The sequence below is a fragment of the Coregonus clupeaformis genome, chromosome 35, assembly GCF_020615455.1.
Source record: "Coregonus clupeaformis isolate EN_2021a chromosome 35, ASM2061545v1, whole genome shotgun sequence".
NCBI lineage: Eukaryota > Metazoa > Chordata > Actinopteri > Salmoniformes > Salmonidae > Coregonus > Coregonus clupeaformis.
In genome coordinates, this window is record NC_059226.1 from 31,888,970 (window position 1) to 31,911,770 (window position 22,801).

Genomic DNA, 22,801 nt, shown 5'->3' on the forward strand with positions numbered 1-22,801 from the left:
CACTGAAATGTACAAAGGCAAGTGTCTGACAATGTGAAGAGAAAAAAAGGCAAGGGTGTGACAACGTGACAATTTTAAAAATTCTTAATTTATTTTATATCTTTAAAATTAAAAACATTTGAAGTGCATTCTACAACCTCCCAAAGGCACAGTCATACTTGTAGTTGACCAAATTCATAAAACACTGCCACACAATACCGTTTTTGTTTTTAGAAATAAGAAACTGAACACTATAAAATTGACAAAACATTTTTGTCTGGAAAAGAATGGCCATCGTGTATAGGGAGATCCGCAGGACATCGGAGTGATATGTCAACAGCTGTGGTAGCAGCAGACGCCCCAGAGGGTAAAACATGCTGGTTTAGAGGTCCACGCTGCGTGCTCAAGACATGCATTGCAGCCTTTGAAAACTTTCTTGTGACACTTAAATGTAATGAAATGTTCAAACAATACATGTTCAACAACTGAACCGATAGTGGTGGACAATGTTCTAAGAAAATGGCTTTAACAAAAAACAGCAGAAAAACATTGGCAGGAAGGAAGGAAACGAGTGAGACATGTAGAGGAAGATAAGGTGACTGTGGTTCTCCTGTCTCGTTTCACATTCAGACCTGATCCCAGATCTGTTTGTGCTGGGACCAGGCTAAACCCATACAGCAATGGCACCGACTGTAAGGTCTTTCTCAGAGTACCTTACACCTGTTCCCTGCGATTCCATCAGACACAGATATACAGTACTGTACATGGAAGAGATCTATAGGGATCTCGAAGTGGAGATGGTCTGTGATAAATAGGCAGAACTGTTATATTCTAGCCTGGTCCCAGATTGGTTTGTGCTGTCTCACCAACTTCTATGGTCATTGTCACACCAGGAGTTGGCAAGATAGTACAAACAGATATGGGACCAGGCTACTGATATCTGACCATCTAAAGGACAGTCATTGACGGTGACTGGGCAAACGAAGCAGGACCCTAGGCCTGTGTATGTATGGAGAGCTCACTTGAGGAGAACTGAAATCAAACGTACACAATCAATAACGAATCTCAGTAAATACACATACACACAAAATATACCTAGTGTGTGACAGACTGACTCCACATCACCAGACAAAGGAAGGTTCACTTTGTGACAATGAAAAGGAAATAGAGTGACACACATATATATAATTATATTATCAATATTATCACATCTTAACTCAGTCCAGCACAGTCCTTCTTGGAACATGTAAACAAACAAACAAAGTAATTATTTGAAATCAGCAATGTTTGGCACAGAAAAGAAAAAGACAAACAAACATAAAAAATAAAATAAGGCTGGAGCAATGACGTGTGGACAACAAGAGGCCACAAAGGTCTCAACAGAAACCAATAAAACAGATGGCAATGAAGCACTTGAACACACAAACAGGAATATATATTGAACTGAGCCCTTTACAGAACTGCACATTCAGCAGAGGCAGAGGGACACTGCAGGTGAGAGAAATTATGGGACTACTTTTCCACATCCATGGGGTTGACATGGAAATGCCTTTAAACCAGGGTTTTATCTTTTGTGTGTGAGTGGTTGTGACAGGAACCCCCAAAACCCTGACACTCTTTTTCAGGAAAACAGCAAATAAAAAATTCGCCCCAAATGATTTTGAATGCCTTTGAAAATATCCACCAAATATACAGTCAACACTTCTTCTGAAGCACAGACTCAACTATCGTACAACCAGACACACGTTACAAGACACACACACACGATCACAAAAATCAACGCATGTTCATTCTCACACTACAAATATAGCACAGCAGTAGGAACCCCAGTGCACACACACACACACGGCATCAAAAACACACACACACACAACAACTCCCTTTACAGTCTATCTGCTGTCACCCACAGGCCCCATCTCCTTCTGATTGGCTCTTGGGCTTTGATTGACAGCTAAATGGACCACCTAGAACTGCAGAATCGTAAGCAGCCATTTCCTCTTTCATCCTATTCCTCCCTCCGTTCCTCCCTATACTGAAGGGTTGGGTAAGGGAGGATGAACTGTTAACAGTCATATCTTCAGGACCACCTTGGTACAGCAGACAGTTGTTGGAAGGGTAGCCCAGGTTGGCATGTACATTGCGCTGCCCTGTTTGGCATTCAGTGACACCAATACAGAGAAACATGGAGGTCCTTGTTCAATACACAGATCCATCCAAGTGACAACAAACACTTTCTCTTCAGTCCTTGGGTCGGTGTGTGTGTGTGTGTGTGTGTAAGTTCACCCTGTGGCCTTTGTCCAGCAACGCTGGACCGATGATTGTGTGCCCATCCATGCATGTGTGGTATCTGTGCTTACAGCAGATTTGTGCCATACAGACCTTATTGGGACTGTGTGTGTGTGTGTGTACATTATCTACACTCAAATGTGTGTAGAAACTGTACATTAGAGGTTGACACGGGAACAGGTCTGTCAGGAATGGGAGTCAAGTTCTAGAGTCATGTTCGGGACAGGACAGGATCGACAATCCACAGGAACAGGAATGAATTTTCACTCCTGTGTCAACCTCTAGTGTACATATTAGTGTATCTTGGTGTATGTGTGTATACAAATGTGTATCAATCAATGTGTTCATGTGTGTACGTCTGTGAATGGATGTGTGTTTGTGCATGTGTGTATCAGTGTGTGTGTGATCAGTCCTGGCCCGTGGTGAAGAGTACTCTCTGGTCGGTTCTAGCCAGCTTGGTAGGCGGCTCCAGAGACTCCTCCCCCAGCCCCGCCCCGTCAGAGGGCAGAGACAGCTCCTGACACTCGTCATCGCTCTCCTCTTCCTCCTCCTCTTCCTCTTCTGGAAGACAGACACAAGTGGGAGGAGGGTTAATATCAGAAACCATGGTTATGGGAATAGATTGCCCAATCCCAAATCAGTCCCTAACCCCTATGCTCTCAGATCTCCACAAATGCGTAAGGGGTAGGGATTGATTTGGGATTGGGCAATCCTGAATAAGTAGCTTTATGTCTGGCTGCATGTGCTTTGTATCAAACAACGTGGACGGTAGTTACCTTTGTCTGGATCCAGTGGGTTCAAACTCCTGCCAAGACTGGCGAACTGAGAGACACAGGAAATGAGTTAGTGTCTAATGGTAACAATTGAACAATGGTAACTAATATCAACAGCACATTAGCTTTTTTGGCTTGGACCACTGTGTGTGTGTGTGCGCGTGTGTATGTGTGTGTGTGCACATGTGTATATATGTGTGTGTACCTCTCCCATGACAGCGATGGGTGTCTCTCCTTTAGCCTGGGCCACTCTGTGTTCTATCAGGTAGTACATGTACTCATCATATAGCAGTCTGATCAGGTGGAAGGATCCGAAGCTGGCAGCACTACGCAGAGTCAAGTCTCTAATCACCATGGAACTGGATGGAGAGGAGGAGGAGGAGTTTGGCATGGATAAAACAAATCTCGATTTCCTGACTAACAAGGAAAAAAACATCTCTGAGCAGTAGGGTTGTAAAATTCCAGGACCTTTCCCAAATTTCCCAGTTTTCCAGACATCCCAGTTGGAGGATTCCCTCCCTGCTTATTCACATTTTGATTCTAGTTGGTAATACTCCAATCGTGATTTCTGGAAAACCTGGGAAAATGTGTGAAATTACCAGAAATGTTCAACCGTATTTAGCAGTCATGGGACTAGATGAGACTAATACCATTCTCACCTGTAGAAGGACCACTTGAGCAAGAAGAGCTTGGCGGCCTTGGGGAAGGCGGCGCTGGCATGGTAGGGCTTTAGGACCTGGGAGACCACCCCGTCCAGCCAGGCAGCCCACTGCTCCAGAGAGTTCTGCTGCTGCAGGGTCAGCTTGAAGTCCTGCTCCAACTGCTGCACCACACGGTCCTCACAGCGACACACCCACGACGCCTGCTCCTGTATGGAGAGAGAGGGAAGGAGAGGGAGAGAGCGAGAGAAAGGGGAGGAGGGGGAGAGGGAGAGAGAGGGGAAGAGGAAAAGAGAGAGAGGAGGGGGAGAGAGAGGAGGGGGAGAGAGAGAAAGAGGGGAGGAAGAAGAGAGAAAGAAAGAGAGAGAGTCTCTTATATTATTGTCACTTCACAATTGTAAAATATAATAGTTGAATGACAAGGTAACATAGGCCACCTGTGTTATGTCAGCACGACAACAACAACAGCAGCACACACAGAGCTTTAGGACACTATACTACATCTACCAAACAAACACTACAGTGATCACCATCAGTGCTGGTCTGCATCATATGAATATAATGACATGTCTATGGTCTGGATAGTGTCTGACTGTCACTTTACACTGTAACCAGAGGTGAGAGGTCAGACGGACCTGAACGTTGGCGAAGTCGACACGGTTGAGGTCGCTGAGCATCTGGTTTATCTGAGCTGTGTTCTGTAGCACGGCCCTGGCTGCCTGGGCCAGGTGGTTCAGAGAGGTGTACCTGCGCAGCGTCTGGGCAAACGAACTGGCCGACGTCACCTGGAGGACGAGAGGAGGAAGTGAGAAAAGAGAGTGTGACCTCACCAAGGACACACCGCAGAAACCAACACATGCTGCCCAACACACATGCAAGCAGACACACACCTTGATGCGGACCATCTCTTCTGGGATGTTCATCATAGCGTTGGTCAACCAGCTCTCCAGACTCTTGGCAAAGTTGCGGATGGCTTGAGTTAAGGCACCTGTGGACAGGAGAGAGAGAGGGGTTGAAACAGGTCTGAACTGAATGTGCTCTCCTATGTGGTGGTGAGCAGTATGTCCTTGAACTCAAACCTGCTTTGATAGTTGAGGATCTCTGACACTGTGTTTTATTGTGTTATGTAGATAAATTAGTGTAATTTAGTGCTATGTTGTGTCAGATAGTATAATGTAGTGCAGCATAATGCCATGTCATGTGTACTTTAATATAGTGTAATGTTGTGCTATGTAGTGTTATACAGTGCTTTCAGAAAGTATTCACACCCCTTCTTTTTCCACATTTTGTTGTGTAAAAAGTGGGATTAAAATGGATTTAATTGTCAGTTTTTGTCAACGATCTACACAAAATGCTATGCAATGTCAAAGTGGAAGAAAAATTCTAACATTTGTAAAAAACAAATCATCAAAAATAAAACACTAATATATCTTGATTAGATAAGTATTCAACCCCCTGAGTCAATACATGTTAGAATCACCTTTGGCAGCGATTACAGCTGTCAGTCTTTCTAGGTAAGTCTCTAAGAACTTTCCACACATCGATTGTGCAACTTTGCCCATTATTATTTTCAAAATTCTTCAAGCTCTGTCAAATTGGTTGTTGATCATTGCTAGACAACCATTTTCAGGTCTTGCCATAGATTTTCAAACAGATTTACAGTAAGTCAAACTGTAACTCAGACACTCAGGAACATTCACTGTCTTCTTGGTAAGCAACTTCAGTGTAGATTTGGCCTTGTGTTTTAGGTTATTGTCCTGCTGAAAGGTGAATTCAACTCCCAGTGTCTGGTGGAAAGCAGAATGTACCAGGTTTCTCTCTAGGATTTTGCCTGTGCTTAGCTCCATTCTGTTTCTTTTTTTATACTGAAAAACTCCCCAGTCCTTAACGATTACAAGCATACCCATAACATGATGCAGCCACCACTATGCTTGAAAATATGGAGAGTGGTACTCAGTAATGTTTTGTGTTGGATTTGCCCCAAACATAACACTTTGTATTCAGGACAAGAAATTGAATTGCTTTGCCACATTTTTAATGCAGTATTACGTTAGTGCCTTGTTGCAAACTGGATGCATGTTTTGGAATATTTGTATTCTGTACAGGCTTCCTTCTTTTCACTCTGTCAATTAGGTTAGTGGAGTAACTACGATGTTGTTGATCCATCCTCTGTTTTCTCCTAATCACAGCCATTAAACTCTGTAACTGTTTTAAAGTCACCATTGGCCTCATGGTGAAATCCCGAGCAGTTTCTTTCCTCTCCAGCAACTGAGTTAGGAAGGACGCCTGTAACTTTGTAGTAACTGGGTGTATTGATACACCATTCAAAGTGTAATTAATAACTCAAAGGGATATTCAATGTCTGTATTTTTTTTTTTTACCCATCTACCAATAGGTGCCCTTTTTTTGCGAGGCACTGGAAAACCTCCTTGGTCTTTATGGTTGAATCTGTGTTTGAAATTCACTCCTCGACTGAGGGACCTTACAGATAATTGTATGTGTGGGGTACAGAGATGAGGTGATCATTCAAAAATCATGTTAAACACTATTATTGAACACAGAGTGAGTGTTTGCAACTTATTATGTGAGTTGTTAAGTACATTTTTACTCCTGAACTTGTTTAGGCTTGCCATAACAAAGGGGTTGAATACTTATTGACTGAAGACATTCCAGCTTTTCATTTTGAATGAATTTGTAAACATTTCTAAATACATAATTCCAATTTGACATTATGGGGTATTGTGTCTAAGCCAGTGACAAAAAATCTAAAATGTAATCAATTTCAAATTCAGGCTGTAACACAACAAAATGTGGAAAAAGTAAAGAGGTGTGAATACTTTCTGAAGGCACTCTATACTGCTATGTAGTTTTATCAGTATTATGTAGTGTTATGTAGTGCGCTATAACTCACTGGGGATGGGCCGCAGCACATCGGGGATGAGGATCTCCACCAGGCCCTGGTACAGGGTGTTGTCACAGTCGCGGCTCCAGCGGAGCACAGGGTCGTACTTACACAGGATCACTAGACACTCCTTGGGCAGGCGCTTCTCAGACTCATCATGTCTGTTACAACAATACAGATACATTAGAAAATGACACAGGCGTCTCTAAAAAATGACTTGATATCAAAAAATGACAACTGCTTTAGTAGCATATTGAAGTCCCAGGACAAGACTTACACAGCCAGTGTGCCAGTGTCTCCACTCTGGCTCTCTTCGAACCTCCAGAAGGTCTTCCACAGGGTCTCCACCAGGGTGAACTGCAGGTTGATCGTCACGTCCAGAATAGCCTGTAAACAAAGAGGGAACACCAGCAGCATCAGTATCAACTAGCTTAGCTCCTCCCTTTATGCAAAGGATGCATAGGACAGCTGGACAGACAGAAACAACAGTGAGACGTACAGATTACATGTACATAACAGGACTATACAAGAACTGATTAATGAACAATGAGACATACACCAGGGGTAGGCCTCTGTACAGACAGACAGGGGTAAACCTCTGTACAGACAGACACGGATAGGCCTCTGTACAGACAGACAGGGGTAGGCCTCTGTACAGACAGACAGGGGTAAGCCTCTGTACAGACAGACAGGGGTAGGCCTCTGTACAGACAGACAGGGGTAGGCCTCTGTACAGACAGACAGGGGTAAACCTCTGTACAGACAGACAGGGGTAGGCCTCTGTACAGACAGACAGGGGTAAACCTCTGTACAGACAGACAGGGGTAAACCTCTGTACAGACAGACAGGGGTAAGCCTCTGTACAGACAGACAGGGGTAGGCCTCTGTACAGACAGACAGGGGTAAACCTCTGTACAGACAGACACGGATAGGCCTCTGTACAGACAGACAGGGGTAGGCCTCTGTACAGACAGACAGGGGTAGGCCTCTGTACAGACAGACAGGGGTAGGCCTCTGTACAGACAGACAGGGGTAGGCCTCTGTACAGACAGACAGGGGTAGGCCTCTGTACAGACAGACAGGGGTAGACCTCGGTGCAGACAGACAGGGGTAGACCTCTGTACAGACAGACACGGATAGGCCTCTGTACAGACAGACAGGGGTAGGCCTCTGTACAGACAGACACGGATAGGCCTCTGTACAGACAGACAGGGGTAGACCTCCGTGCAGACAGACAGGGGTAGACCTCCGTGCAGACAGACAGGGGTAGGCCTCTGTACAGACAGACAGGGGTAAACCTCTGTACAGACAGACACGGATAGGCCTCTGTACAGACAGACAGGGGTAGGCCTCTGTACAGACAGACACGGATAGGCCTCTGTACAGACAGACAGGGGTAGGCCTCTGTACAGACAGACAGGGGTAGGCCTCTGTACAGACAGACAGGGGTAGGCCTCTGTACAGACAGACAGGGGTAGGCCTCTGTACAGACAGACAGGGGTAGACCTCTGTACAGACAGACAGGGGTAGGCCTCTGTACAGACAGACACGGATAGGCCTCTGTACAGACAGACAGGGGTAGGCCTCTGTACAGACAGACAGGGGTAGGCCTCTGTACAGACAGACAGGGGTAGGCCTCTGTACAGACAGACAGGGGTAGACCTCCGTGCAGACAGACAGGGGTAGACCTCTGTACAGACAGACAGGGGTAGACCTCCGTGCAGACAGACAGGGGTAGACCTCGGTGCAGACAGACATACAGACAGGGGTAGGCCTCTATGTAGACAGACAGGGAGACAGGGGTAGGCCTCTGTGTAGACAGAAATACAGACAGAAGTAGGCCTCTTTGCCGACAGACAGACACACAGTAACATACTGTACATATAAACAATCAGTGTGACATACAGACAGGCACCTCACAGTGTTCCCGATACAGCAGCTGGAAGCTCTTGATGTGCTCCAGTTCTATGCCCTCCGGTAGGGCCTTCCCCTGCAGGTCAAGGTCAGGGAACTCTGGGAGGGTCCGGGACGCGTCTGAATGGGGACGGAAGACAATATTAATTGTGTATTTACACAAGCCAGATACTGTAAATGTCTGACCTGTTTTTAGCACAGTCTGTAACCTACTGAAATTAATTTGTAAGTTTTTAATAAATGTCCAGGTTCAATATTGTCCATTCCGTTAACCAGTCAGTCTGTAACTCTGAGATTCGTATTTTTGTATCTCTCTACTGTACTTGATAAAATATGGTAAAATGTTATTATATAGTATGTACATTGTAATCCCTCTTCTGTTTCTTTGGGGATCATTTAAACAAGCACTAAGTGAAGTAGTTACTCATTGACTCCAGTCCTTATTGTTATCACATGATGTAAACACCAGGACGGTACAATAAGGTGTTACCCCAAATAACCCTAGTGTTGACAGACCTGACACCCCCCACCCCCTCACCCAGGAACTGCTGGTACTGCTGCACTTGGGCGCTGATGTCAGAGAGCCCCGCCCCCTGCTGCTGTTGCTGCTGTTGGCCCGAGCCTGCTGCCATGCCATTGGTCATCCCCTCCACCTTCTGCACCGGCTTCAACCTAGGGAGGCGGAGTTAATTATAAAAACAATAAAGTTCCTTTATACAGCAGAGGCTTCAATGAGAGAGATAAAACAAAAATGACACAATAAGTTATAGGAATAAGGCCAGAAATACAGAAATGAAATGAGAGAAAGGGAGACAGAGAGAGTGAGAGGGGAGGAAAGAGAGAGAGTGAGAGGGTAGGAAAGAGAGACAGAGAGAGAGTGAGAGAGAGAGAGTGAGAGGGTAGGAAAGAGAGACAGAGAGAGAGTGAGAGAGAGAGAGTGAGAGGGTAGGAAAGAGAGACAGAGAGAGAGTGAGAGAGAGAGAGGAGAGGGTGGAAAGGTAGCAGAGAGAGAGTGAGAGAGAGAGAGAAAGAGAGACGAGAGAGAGTGAGAGGGTAGGAAAGAGAGACAGAGAGAGAGAGAGTGAGAGGGTAGGAAAGAGAGAAGAGAGAGAGAGAGAGTGAGAGAGAGAGAGTGAGAGGGTAGGAAAGAGAGACAGAGAGAGAGTGAGAGAGAGAGAGTGAGAGAGAGAGAGTGAGAGGGTAGGAAAGAGAGATAGAGAGAGTGAGAGAGAGAGAGTGAGAGGGTAGGAAAGAGAGCAACTGTTAGAGTGCTAGAGGGGGACAGCGATTGAGAGGCACTGTGGGAGTGAAAGAAGAGAGAGAGAGAGACTCAGAGAGAGCAAGTGAGACAGAGAGGTTGATAGCCCACCTCTGTTTCTGAGAGAAGGGCTGCTGTCTCATGGCCAGATGCTGCTGGTCCTCCATCAGTCTGATCAGAGAGGAGCAGGCCTTGATCCTCAGGCCGTAATAGTGGTACTTGGAGTTCCCCCTGGAACACACACACAACTCAGCCTCTGATTCAGCCTATGCTTTTGGGGGCATCACTGTGTGTGTGTGTGTGTGTGTGCGCCTACCGACACGTGTGTGTCTACATGCATGTGCCTGTGTGCGTTTGCATGGATATGTTAATCTGTGTGTATTTGTTTGTGTGTGTGCTTCTGTGTGTCTGTATGACATAACCCCTCTCACCGGGTGCCCAGGCGGCGCGTGCGTAGCCCCATGAACACAGATCTGATCAGCTTCCCAAAGGAGGCAGCGTTGACGGGCTCCAGCTTCTGCTCCTGGCAGTGCAGCAGGTAGTGGCAGTAGAGGGTGGAGCGAGGCAGACTGACCCCTTCAGCTGTCTCATAGTTATCTAGCAGCCACTGCACCTGGCAGAGAGGGAGACACAGAGAGAGAGGAGAGATGGATGGGTTAGTCAACAAACACACACTACTCATATTTACAAATATAAATAGTGATGGGATGCTTGCCATACAGACAGTTTACAATAGGAGGAATTTGAATAAGAATACAGAGTCGACTTATTTCAATCAAAGTTGCTCTTCCATAAGATGCACTGCTATAACATGAAAACATGATGAAGCCATGTCCCCAACAGTCTAGTACTGAGACTAGCAGACAGATCTCCAACATCTAGTACTGAGACTAGCAGAACAGCCATGTCCCTCCAACAGTCTAGTACTGAGACTAGCAGAACAGCCATGTCCCTCCAACAGTCTAGTACTGAGACTAGCAGAACACTGATAGGTGTGTGTGTAAGAGAATAGTGTTGAGATTGGCATCTCTGCATACCTTTTTGTCTGCTGACGGTACGCCGCTACCCTCCTCGCCCTCTGTTATACTAACGGTGGCAGGAGAGGAGCGGGCGTTGTGGGAGGAGTATCCCCCCTGACTGTTGCCGCCCAGCATGTACCCCCCCTGGATCACATAGCTGCCCCCGCTGCCATTAGCCCCCGCCCCTTCCCCAGCCCCATTGGCTGTTCCCCCTGTCGCCACCACTGTCGCCCCGCCCCCAGCGGCAGCTGCCGGATTGGCCACGATCTGGCCTGTGCCAGCCACGTACATAGACACACCACCGGCAGAGCCCGTTGTCACGGAGACGGTCAGGGGTGTGCCGGTGGTGGTGACCTGTGAGCCAGAGGTGGGAGGGGCTTCGTAGTAAGGGGCAGCGGTGGTCTGGGTGTACAGAGGGGTGTCTGTGTAGGTGAAGCTGCCTGAACGACTGGAAAGAGGGAGGGTGAGGGGGGGGGAGGGAGGGAGGAAGGGAGCAGGGGAGGAGAGAGGGAGAGTTAGTTTCAAATTCGGTAGTTTAACTGTTGTCTTGAAAGCTAAACCACTGCATCACAAAAATAGCAGTCCCAGATCTGTCTGTGCTGTCTGGCCAACTCCACTGTCTAGTTTTAGAAGTTAGGTGATCAAGCTAGCTAGTTAGCAACAGTTAACAAACTATATAAGCAGTAGCATAGCATTATATCAATATAGACAGGTAGTGTTCAGAGAGAGTAGTGGAGAGGAAAGCTTACATGGTGCTGGTGGTGTAGTTGTTGTCTCCCCCTTCAACATACTGCACCTGGTTGGTGTACACATGCTGCACTGGCACCTGCTGGAGCTGCTGCTGCACCTGGGACACACACACACACACACGCAGGCATGAGTATACACACAGAGTCGGTCAAAACACTAATCTACTCCACCTCCTCCAATTTCCTTTGAAGTGTGTCCAAATATTTAAACCGTAGTCAATCATGAGGGATACCACATCAATCACAGGCTCATTCACTTCAATAGGAAAATGACCTTGACTTGCAAGCTGCTCCTCTTCCCCTTCACATCGCTCTTTCCTACCTACTGTGTTGTCTCTGCCTTATTCCCACTACACTCTGTTACCCACTGATAGCCTCCCTAGGATCCCTACATAGAGGCAAATCCTAACTTCCATTTAAAGCTGCAATATGTAATTTTTGGGGTGACTCGATTACATTCACATATAAATGTGTGTTATGGATCTGCCATTCTCATTGAAAGCAAGTCTAAGAAGCGTTAAATCTGTTCTATGTATTTCTCTGCTACCCGTTCTTAAGTTTCGTTTTTTGCGTCTTTTACTAGGTTTTGTACACCAGCTTCAGCTGAAAATAAAATATTTTTGGTTATGGAAAATATATTTCACAGTGGTTTAGATGGGCTCCCGAGTGGCGCAGCGGTCTAAGGCACTGCATCTCCGTCACTACAGACCCTGGTTCGATTCCAGGCTGTATCACAATCCGGCCGTGATTGGGAGTCCCATAGGGTGGCGCACAATTGGCCCAGCGTCGTCCGGGTTTGGCCAGTGTAGGCCGTCATTGTAAATAAGAATTTGTTCTTAACTAACTTGCCTAGTTAAATAAAGGTTAATAAAAATAAAATGTAAAAAAAATATGAATTTCTACACTATACTTGCTTGTTTTGTCACATAAACTGAAATTAGGTGAACTATTAGAATTTTAGCAACCAGGAAATGGCCGAGCGATTTCTGCATAGTGCATCTTTAAGTTAAAACTGCACTTAGTTGTGCACTGATCAATGGGAGACTAAGCCAGAAATTCTACCTAATTGACCTACTCTGAGGGCAGAGGCTGCGTCAAACAGGAGTGGTTGTCCTTGGGCTGTGGTGACCGCGGGGTAGCCTCCCATCTCCATCCCCTCCCAGCCCAGCGAGAGCACCGACAGGGGCAAGGCGAAGGGAGGGAAGGCCAGGGGAAGGGAGAGGGGGATGTAGGAGGGGTACTCCTGGAGGCTGTGTCCGTCTGTCTGCATGTCTGTGTGTCTGTCTGACGGCACCCATGCAAAGTACTGTGTGTCTGTCCTGCTCTGCTCTGCTGTTGTCCACTCCTCCTCTACCTCTCGGTCTCTCCCTACGTCTGCCTCATCCCTCTCACTCTGTTTGCTTTGCGAACTCTGGAACCAACCAACCAGGAGGGAAATGTTGTGAGGTTTATCTAGCTCAGCAGGATCAAAGGAATACATAATACAATGCAACACAGTGTGTGGTTATTGAATTATAGATAATATCTTTAGCTCAAAGGATGGTTATGTGTGGTGTTGTTTATGTCTTGTGCATGTGTGTGTTATGCCTTTTTGAGAGCGAGTGTGTGTGTGTGTGTGCATCTTACCTCCTGAGTGAGGTGGACAGGCTGCAGGTTGGTGACACTCAGCTGGGTGGTGCCCTGTTCAGTCTTGGCTGTGGTCTGGGAAGTTGCCTGCACCACTGACCTCTAAGGACAGGAAAAACAACACAGATAGATTCACACAGTGTGTAGCTAAGACAATAGCGTCTGGTAGCAAAGATAATAGCCCTGTTACATCAGCCCAAACTGGGTGTGACGAGAACTGAAAATGTTTCCTCATGCTTCCCATGTCCTGACTTGTCCAACACATACTCCACACCGTACTACTATGGCTGACCCTGTAAAACAACACATTTCACTGCACCTGTATGTGACAATAAAACATCTGGTTACTGTTTTGCTATCTGAGAGCAGTTAGACGCCATAGGCTAGAGAGACTAGTATTTTGAGCTATTTCCGGCCAAGTTCTCTCAGGGAACAGCAAATGGTAGTTTCGATAAACTTTTTCATCACTTCTTGGTTTGCCCAGAGGTTGTTGCTGTAAAACCAACAACTGCTGAGACTATCAAGTCATGTTCTTCATCACTTCTCATTTCCCACATAATAGTGCACCAATGCTGTACACCAAATATCATAAATACTTTATGTCAGCGCTATTTTGGCAGAACCAAGTCTTATGAGTTGTGAATAATAAACTGTTTTTTTCAGTGTGGTTTCAAGTGAGTAATTGTTGCAATATCATGTGTCTACCAGGATCATGTTCATTAGGGCATGAAACAGAAAAAAAGTCCAGATAGTCACCTCCCTGTTTTAATCAGTTTTCTTCTGTTTGGTACCTAATGAACATGACCCAGGTGTGAATGAGGGAGGGGAAGGGACCTCTACCTGCTGTGCTGCTTGCACCTGCTGCACCACCTGTGTGGGAACCCCAGTCTGCTGTACCACAGCTGCAGGAGAGCTGGAGTCAGACACAGAGTCACTTGAATGGAGAGAGCCCTCTGTGGATAGAGAGAGAGAGAGAGAGAGAGAGAGAGAGAGAGAGAGAGAGAGAGAGAGAGAGAGAGAAAGGGAGGAGAGAGAGAGCGCGAGAGAGAGAGAGAGAGAGAGAGAGAGAGAGAGAGGGAGAGAGTGTGAGGGAGGGAGAGAGAGAAAGGGAGAGAGAGAGAGAGAGAGAAAGGGAGAGAGAGAGTTGTTCATATGAAACTGTTACTTCACTCTGAGCCACCACACCCACATATTACAGTACACAACCTCTTCATGATAAGCAAGAGCACAGGGAGAGAGTTCACAGCAGTCATAGACATTCTACTCATTGCAGGTTTTTAGTCTCATTTGGAAGAAACTGTGAATCAGAACATCTCTCTTAAGATCTAGAACAGAGCTTGTAAGCTGTGAGACTTGTTACTTCCTCTCTCTCAGTCCCATCTAGGAACGTGACACCAATGATTCTGATTCTAAAGTGTAATTTACAATAAATGCACATGCCTCTTTATTTTTATCATTCATATTTTCTATAAAGCATATCGTACCTATTCTTAGCTAAAGTTGTCAGGTTTCTGAATGAAATGCAGCAATAATGTGGCCTGGTCCCAGATGTGTTTGTGCTTTCTTGCTTCTGCGTGACAATGACCATAGGAGTTAGTAGGACAGCACAAACAGATCTGGGACCAGGCTAGTGTCGGTCATGACTTCAAATAAATAAGGTCTACAGTCAGTAGCATGTGATGTGACGCTGAGCCCGGCTCACCTGTGACGGTGACTACGATGTACTGGGGGATGTTCTGGGCGTTGTTGGCCTGTGACGAGGAACCCTGGATCTCAGCCGTCACATACTGGGTCTGGGGGGGAGGACCCTGTGTGGGTGCCACCTGGACAACTGATACAGACATTAGGGTTTATTTATTGCATGATACGCATTGTCATAAGCAGCTGAATTGATGCATACCTGTAAGACATGACTCAAAATGATGTAACAGTACATAAATGTATCAATGAAACTATAGAAATCTGTATTTATACATCGCAATCAATAAATGTATTACAATCAAATGAAAAATTATACTGGCAGAAATAATACCTGCTGTCTTCTGTGCCGCTGTGGGAGTGGCTTGTGCAGGAGGTGTGGTTTGTCCTGCTGCGGCTGCAGCGGTGGGAGGATCCACCACCGTGGTCTGAAGCTCGGCCAGGAACTGCTGCGTAGGAGCTACCACCGTGTGTGGGGCAGCGGAGGCTGAGGTGGAGGACTGTCCGGCCACCGTCACACTCCCACCTGCTGCCCCTTGGGGCTGGGTCGTCACGGGCTGCAACTCCTCCACGTAGCCTGTCGTGGCCATCACGAGAACTGGGACTCAGACACTGAATATGTGAAAAATAAAATGCAATCTTGTTAGCTAAGAGATCTAGCTGAAGTCTGGGTGCCACTCTGTTTCTGCTCTCTTGCCAATTCCTGACGGAATCGTCATGTTTGGCTTGAGACGGAATCGTCATGTTTGGCTTGAGACGGAATCGTCATGTTTGGCTTGAGACGGAATCGTCATGTTTGGCTTGAGACGGAATTGTCATGTTTGGCTTGAGACGGAATCGTCATGTTTGGCTTGACAATGACAGCAATGTTGATGGCAAGAGCACAAACAGATCGGGGTCCAGGCTAATCTACACAGAACAAAAATAAACGCAACATGCAACAATTTCAGTTCATATAAGGAAATTAATTAGGCCCTGATCTATGGATTTCACATGACTGGGAATACAGATATGCATCTGTTGGTCACAGATATCTTTTTAAAAAGGTAGAGGCGTGGATCAGAAAACCAGTCAGTATTTGGTGTGACCACCATTTGCTTCACGAAGCGCGACACATCTCCTTCACATAAAGTTTATCAGGCTGTTGATTGTTGCCTGTGGAATGTTGTCCCACTCCTCTTCAATGGCTGTTCGAAGTTGCTGGATATTGGCGGGAACTGGAACACGCTGTCGTACACGTCAATCCAGAGCATCACAAACATGCTCAATGGATGACATGTCTGGTGAGTATGCAGGCCATGGAAGAACTGGGACATTTTCAGCTGCCAGGAATTGTGTACAGATCCTTGCGACATGGAGCCGCGCATCATCATGCTGAAACATGAGGTGATGGCGGCGGATGAATGGCACGACAATGGGCCTCAGGATCTCGTCACGGTATCTCTGTGCATTCAAAATGGCAATGATAAAATGCAATTGTGTTCGTTGTCTGTAGCTTATGCCCGCCCAAACCATAACCCCACTGCCACAATGGGGCACTCTGTTCACAACATTGACATCAGCAAACCGCTTGCCCACACGACGCCATACACGCTGTCTGCCATCTGCCCGGTACAGTTGAAACCAGGATTCATCCTTGAAGAGAACAATTCTCCAGCGTGTCAGTGACCATCGAAGGTGAGAATTTGCCCATGTTGGTTACGACGTCGGTCTGCAGTCTGGTCAAGACCCTGGTGAGGATGATGAGCACGCAGATGGGCTTCCCTGAGACGGTTTCTGACAGTTTGTGCAGAAACTCTTCGGTTGTTTAAACCCACAGTTTCATCAGCTGTCTGGGTGGCTGGTCTCAGACGATCCCGCAGGTGAAGAAGCCAGATGTGGAGATCCTAGGCTGGCGTGGTTACACATGGTCTGCGGTTGGGAGGCCGGTTGGACGTACTGACAAATTCTCGACATTAGAGGCGGCTTATGGTAGAGAAATGAACATTCAATTCTCTGGCAACAGCTCTGGTGGACATTCCTGCAGTCAGCATGCGAATTGCACGCTCCCTCAAAACATGGAGACATCTGTGGCATTGTGTTGTGTGATAATACTGCACATTTTAGAGTGGCCTTTCATTGTCCCCAGCACAATGTGCACCTGTGTAATGATCATGCTGTTTAATCAGCTTCTTGATATGCAACACATGTCAGGTGGATGGATTATCTTGGCAAAGGAGAAATGCTCACTAACAGGGATGTAAACAAATTTGGGCACATTTGAGAGAAATAAGCTTTTTGTGTGTAAGGAAAATTTCTGGGAACTTTTATTTCAGTTCATGAAACATGGGACCAACACTTTACATGTTGCGTTTATATTTTTGTTCAGTGTAGCTATAGATAGTAATTGTTAAATCGTTGCTTTATCTTTAATGGAGCCCTATCATCATCATCCAGACTGTTCCTTAATGTGATAATGATTGAGTCAGTAAGTCCAGATGGAACCCAGCAGGGGAGGTTTTACAGCTGTCCCAGAATCAGAATCACCTTTATTCGCCATGTACATTTGCACATACTCAGAATTGTACTTGATGATATGGTGCTGCTAGTGATAGACAACATTTAGAGACAGAATACACAGTTTACATACATTATACACATTTTAAACAATTATACCTCAGTAATTCATGCATTGTAGCACTGCTTCTAATTAATTCCATAATTTCAATTGCTATACACATGGGGAACTTCTGTTACCTTACGCATATTCTGTCTGGCCCTAATAATGAGTCAATTCACTTACGACTGAGATTTCCCCTGCAAAGACTGTTATTGGTACAGCTAGAGAAGAGGTTTGGGGGAGGAGAAGGCTTGACGGGAAAGAAAGGCATGCATTTGGTGTCCCGTTACCTGTAATGCGATCACAGTCATCTCTAATGTGACTGCTGCTACTACAGTTGAAGTCGGAAGTTTACATACACTTCGGTTGGAGTCATTAAAACTCGTTTTTAAACCACTCCACAAATGTCTTGTTAACAAACTATAGTTTTGGCAAGTCGGTTAGGACATCTACTTTGTGCATGACACAAGTAATGTTTCCAACAATTGTTTACAGACAGATTATTTCACTTATAATTCCCTGTATCACAATTCCAGTGGGTCAGAAGTGTACATACACTAAGTTGACTGTGCCTTTATACAGCTTGGAAAAATCCAGGAATTGATGTCATGGCTTTAGAAGATTCTGATAGGCTAATTGACATCATTTGAGTCAATTGGAGGTGTACCTGTGGATGTATTTCAAGGCCTACCTACAAACTCAGTGACTCTTTGCTTGACATCATGGGAAAATCAAAAGAAATCAGACCCCAGAAAAAAAAATGGTAGACCTCCACAAGTCTGGTTCATCCTTGGGAGCAATTTCCAAACGCCTGAAGGTACCACGTTCATTTGTACAAACAATAATACGCAACTATAAACACCATGGGACCACGCAGCCGTCATACCGCTCAGGAAGGAGACGCGTTCTGTCTCCTAGAGATGAACGTACTTTGGTGCGGAAAGTGCAAATCAATCCCAGAACAACAGCAAAGGACCTTGTGAAGATGCTGGAGGAAACAGGTACAAAAGTATCTATATCCACAGTAAAATGAGTCCTATATCGACATAACCTGAAAGGCCGCTCAGCTAGAAAGAAGCCACTGCTCCAAAACCGCCATAAAAAAGCCAGACTACGGTTTGCAACTGCACATGGGGACAAAGATCGTACTTTTTGGAGAAATGTCCTCTGGTCTGATGAAACAAAAATAGAACTGTTTGGCCATAATGACAATCGTTATGTTTGGAGGAAAAAGGCGAAGGCTTGCAAGCCGAAGAACACCATCCCAACCGTGAAGCACGGGGGTGGCAGCATCATGCTGTGGGGGTGCTTTGCTGCAGGAGGGACTGGTGCACTTCACAAAATAGATGGCATCATCAGGAAGGAAAATTATGTGGATATATTGAAGCAACATGTCAAGACATCAGTCAGGAAGTTAAAGCTTGGTCGCAAATGGGTCTTCCAAATGGACAATGACCCCAAGCATACTCCCAAAGTTGTGACAAAATGGCTTAAGGACAACAAAGTCAAGGTATTGGAGTGGCCATCACAAAGCCCTGAACTCAATCCTATAGAAAATGTGTGGGCAGAACACAAAAAGCGTGTGCGAGCAAGGCCTACAAACCTGACTCAGTTACACCAGCTCTGTCAGGAGGAATGGGCCAAAATTCACCCAACTTATTGTGGGAAGCTCGTGGAAGGCTACCCGAAACATTTGACCCAAGTTAAACAATTTAAAGGCAATGCTACCAAATACTAATTGAGTGTATGTAAACTTCTGACCCACTGGGAATGTGATGAAAGAAATAAAAGCTGAAATAAATCGTTCTCTCTACTATTATTCTGACATTTCACATTCTTAAAATAGAGTGGTGATCCTAACTGACCTAAAACAGGGAATTTTTACTAGGATTAAATGTCAGGAATTGTGAAAAACTGAGTTTAAATGTATTTGGCTAAGGTGTATGTAAACTTCCGACTTCAACTGTACAGGCCAGAATGCTTTTTTCACATTTACACTTTTAGTCATTTAGCAGACGCTCTTATCCAGAGCGACTTACAGTTAGTGAGTGCATACATTTTCATTCTGGCTCCCGTGGGAAACGAACCCACAACCCTGGCGTTGCAAGCGCCATGCTCTACCAACTGAGCTACAGGGGACTTGCCTTGACATGTCTATTTCTCCCTAAAGTACCAAACCCTTCGCTCACTCTCTTTCTCTCATTTACAGAAGAGACACTGCTCTGTGGAATTTGTAACAGTATAGTAGGCTTACAGATGTGAAGCAAAATGTTTTCAAGAACACTCCCATTTTCACCACTTTTAGCCTATTCAATAGTATGGGTTTCACTGAGTAGCCAATACTCAGCAAATAACTATATATGACCTTTGCTGTTGCCAAAACGAGACGAAGATATACTTTTTTGGACAAAATGCAGTTTATATATATATATCCAGCTGAATGAGCTACTGTTTGGAATGAACGCAAATGCCTCTTTTGTTTCCCATATTTCAAGGTCCTTGCCACTGTACACCTGCATAATATAGTCAGTTGCGCCCCTCACTGACACGCCCCTCTTTACATCGCTTGCTTGACTTCACTTCCCAGTGCCACCTTTCTTGCCTTCGTGGCCTTTGCACGAGCTTGAGAACTAAAACCTCAGCGACTCAAACTAAACCCTCTGGCGCATAGCTGGCCGGCTATTTCTCTTTATTTACCAAATGACAATGCATCTTTACTTAGCTTTTTGGTTTTCTATCCAAACTACTACCATCAGCTAGCACAGTGAGATTGGCTAGAAACTAGCTAGCTAACGTTGGCTAACTAGTCAACCTCTGTCTCAGCCAGGCAGAAGGACATTTTGCGTTGAAGCTGATTAGATAGGTAAAACTAGTACAATATTTGACACGCGGCACTGTGGTATTGCACGTAGGCTGCTATCTAACATTAGCTTCGACCTGGTCAGCAAGCTGCATGTCAACAGCTGAGCTAGCCTAGCTAGCTAACGGTCGTTAGCTTGTCTCGCGTATCTATAACACCCGCCATTTTGTACCCATATCGTGCATTTGACATCGCCATAACAACGGCCTGGGTATTAAAGCGTCATGTCAGGCATAATGTACTCAGACACCGCGTTTCAAGAGACACTACTGATGAGCCAACAAGCAAGTTAGCTAGCTAACGACGTTGGCAACCAGTTTGCTATAAATGGCTCCTGAAACAACAGGCAAAAAAAACAGCAGCATCCAACATAATGTTTCATTTGAAATGTTAGAAGCACACGTAAGCTATCTAATATGTTTAGAGTTTCACCTCTGATTCCGAGTGAATTTCCCACCGGTATTTTTGTTTTAATTTTTTTCAAGGATTCAGGCTGTTGTTGTTGATTCTCGTTGCTGGGTTCTTGTCGCCAGGGCTACCGTGGCTATGGCGCTTCGTCCTCACCGGGGCAACTGTTGCTACCCACCCGCTTTCTTCCCTCCCCCTCCTTCGCGCTGATTGGCAGACAACTCCCAACATGTTTTAAAGTGGTAGTATCACATAATTGGTCGATACAAAGCACTTCATCCCATTTGTGAGAAACCCATGTCCAGCATGAACATGAAATTAAACGACTGAGGCGGTTCCCATATCCGGGATATAAATTCGATTATTCTACTGTCAATGAACTTGTGTGGTTAATGATTTGGTAGTAACACTGTAACTCAGATTGATCACCGTTTTATTTTATTTAATACGTTGAAATAAAATGTTACATTTTGTTACACAATGCCACCTAAATGACACCCTGGTCTGCAAGCATGTCACTTTATTATTGTGTAGGCCTAGACCTAGTGTAACAAGCTCTTTTAGAGTAATAAGGTTAAGTGAAAGTGACATAACTATTATATTCCAGAGCAGTGAATTTAGTAGCCTAAAAGAACAACGTTGTATGTGAACTCTGAATGAAAATGAGTAGTTAACCATCTGGATTCAGTTCTCTCTCTCTCTCTCATTTAATGTAAAGGGCTTAATTGGTGTGGGAAGCATACAGTATGTTTACATTGTTATTGGCGTGGGAAGCATACAGTATGTTTACATTGTTATTGGCGTGGGAAGCATACAGTATGTTTACATTGTTATTGGTGTGGGAAGCATACAGTATGTTTACATTGTTATTGGCGTGGGAAGCATACAGTATGTTTACATTGTTATTGGCGTGGGAAGCATACAGTATGTTTACATTGTTATTGGCGTGGGAAGCATACAGTATGTTTACATTGTTATTGGCGTGGGAAGCATACAGTATGTTTACATTGTTATTGGCGTGGGAAGCATACAGTATGTTTACATTGTTATTGGCGTGGGAAGCATACAGTATGTTTACATTGTTATTGGCGTGGGAAGCATACAGTATGTTTACATTGTTATTGGCGTGGGAAGCATACAGTATGTTTACATTGCCAAAGCAAGTGGAATACATGGGTCTATGGTTTTGGTTGGATAGGTTTCTCAAATTAGGTTTTTGCATTCTTCATCAAACCATTTGTCATTGTTGTTAATTTTCTTAGGTTGTCTGCTTGACATTTTAAAGTTTGATAAGGCAGCTGAAAAGTCAAGTGTACTTTAGGCTTTGTAATGACAAGTTTACACTTTCACTATTGCAGTGAAACGTTTTCTAAAAGGGATTGAATTTGTTGTTGCCCAATAGTTTTTTGCTAGGTTTCTACACTACTTTCCTTCCATCGATAGCATGTCTTAGTATTATGCAGTTCCTTTGGCTTTGATGCCTCATGATTGAGTATTGCGCTCTTCAACTAGACTGTGATTTTCCTGTGATCTGATAGGTGTGTCAGTGGGCTGACTGTGAATGCTCTGAGAGACTCTGTTTTTTTTATTTTTTTTATTTTTTATTTCACCTTTATTTAACCAGGTAAGCCAGTTGAGAACAAGTTCTCATTTACAACTGCGACCTGGCCAAGATAAAGCAAAGCAGTGCGATAAAAACAACAACACAGAGTTACATATGGGGTAAAAAAACATAAAGTCAAAAAAAATACAACAGAAAATATATATACAGTGTGTGCAAATGTAGCAAGTTATGGAGGTAAGGCAATAAATAGGCTATAGTGCAAAATAATTACAATTAGTATTAACACTGGAATGCTAGATGTGCAAGATATTATGTGCAAATAGAGATACTGGGGTGCAAAAGAGCAAAATAAATAACAATATAGGGATGAGGTAGTTGGGTGGGCTAATTTCAGATGGGCTGTGTACAGGTGCAGTGATCGGTAAGGTGCTCTGACAACTGATGCTTAAAGTTAGTGAGGGAGATAAGAGTCTCCAGCTTCAGAGATTTATGCAATTCGTTCCAGGA

General features: G+C 44.9%; 1 protein-coding gene across 3 annotated transcripts; it reads right to left on the reverse strand.

The window, feature by feature from the left end:
* Nucleotides 1-69: 69 nt before the first annotated feature.
* On the reverse strand, nt 70-20,960 carry LOC121551441 (MHC class II regulatory factor RFX1). 3 transcript variants are annotated; one of them, XM_045211009.1, is made up of 20 exons: nt 20,755-20,960; nt 15,198-15,475; nt 14,868-14,996; nt 14,006-14,118; nt 13,166-13,267; nt 12,615-12,950; nt 11,540-11,637; nt 10,809-11,238; nt 10,203-10,378; nt 9,883-10,002; nt 9,052-9,185; nt 8,515-8,633; nt 6,877-6,986; nt 6,609-6,760; nt 4,588-4,685; nt 4,333-4,482; nt 3,698-3,906; nt 3,244-3,397; nt 3,042-3,087; nt 70-2,826 (listed from the first exon to the last, which is right to left on the reverse strand). In XM_045211009.1, the coding sequence occupies exons 2-20, from the start codon at nt 15,451-15,453 to the stop codon at nt 2,672-2,674; spliced, it is 3,087 nt and encodes a 1,028-aa protein (XP_045066944.1). In that variant the 5' UTR covers nt 15,454-15,475; nt 20,755-20,960; the 3' UTR covers nt 70-2,671. The 3 variants fall into 3 exon arrangements, with proteins under 3 accessions (XP_045066944.1, XP_045066943.1, XP_041720033.1); XM_045211008.1 differs by having other exon boundaries at nt 10,203-10,384; XM_041864099.2 differs by lacking the exon at nt 12,615-12,950 and having other exon boundaries at nt 10,203-10,384; nt 20,755-20,957.
* Between the last annotated feature and the right edge of the window lie 1,841 nt (nt 20,961-22,801).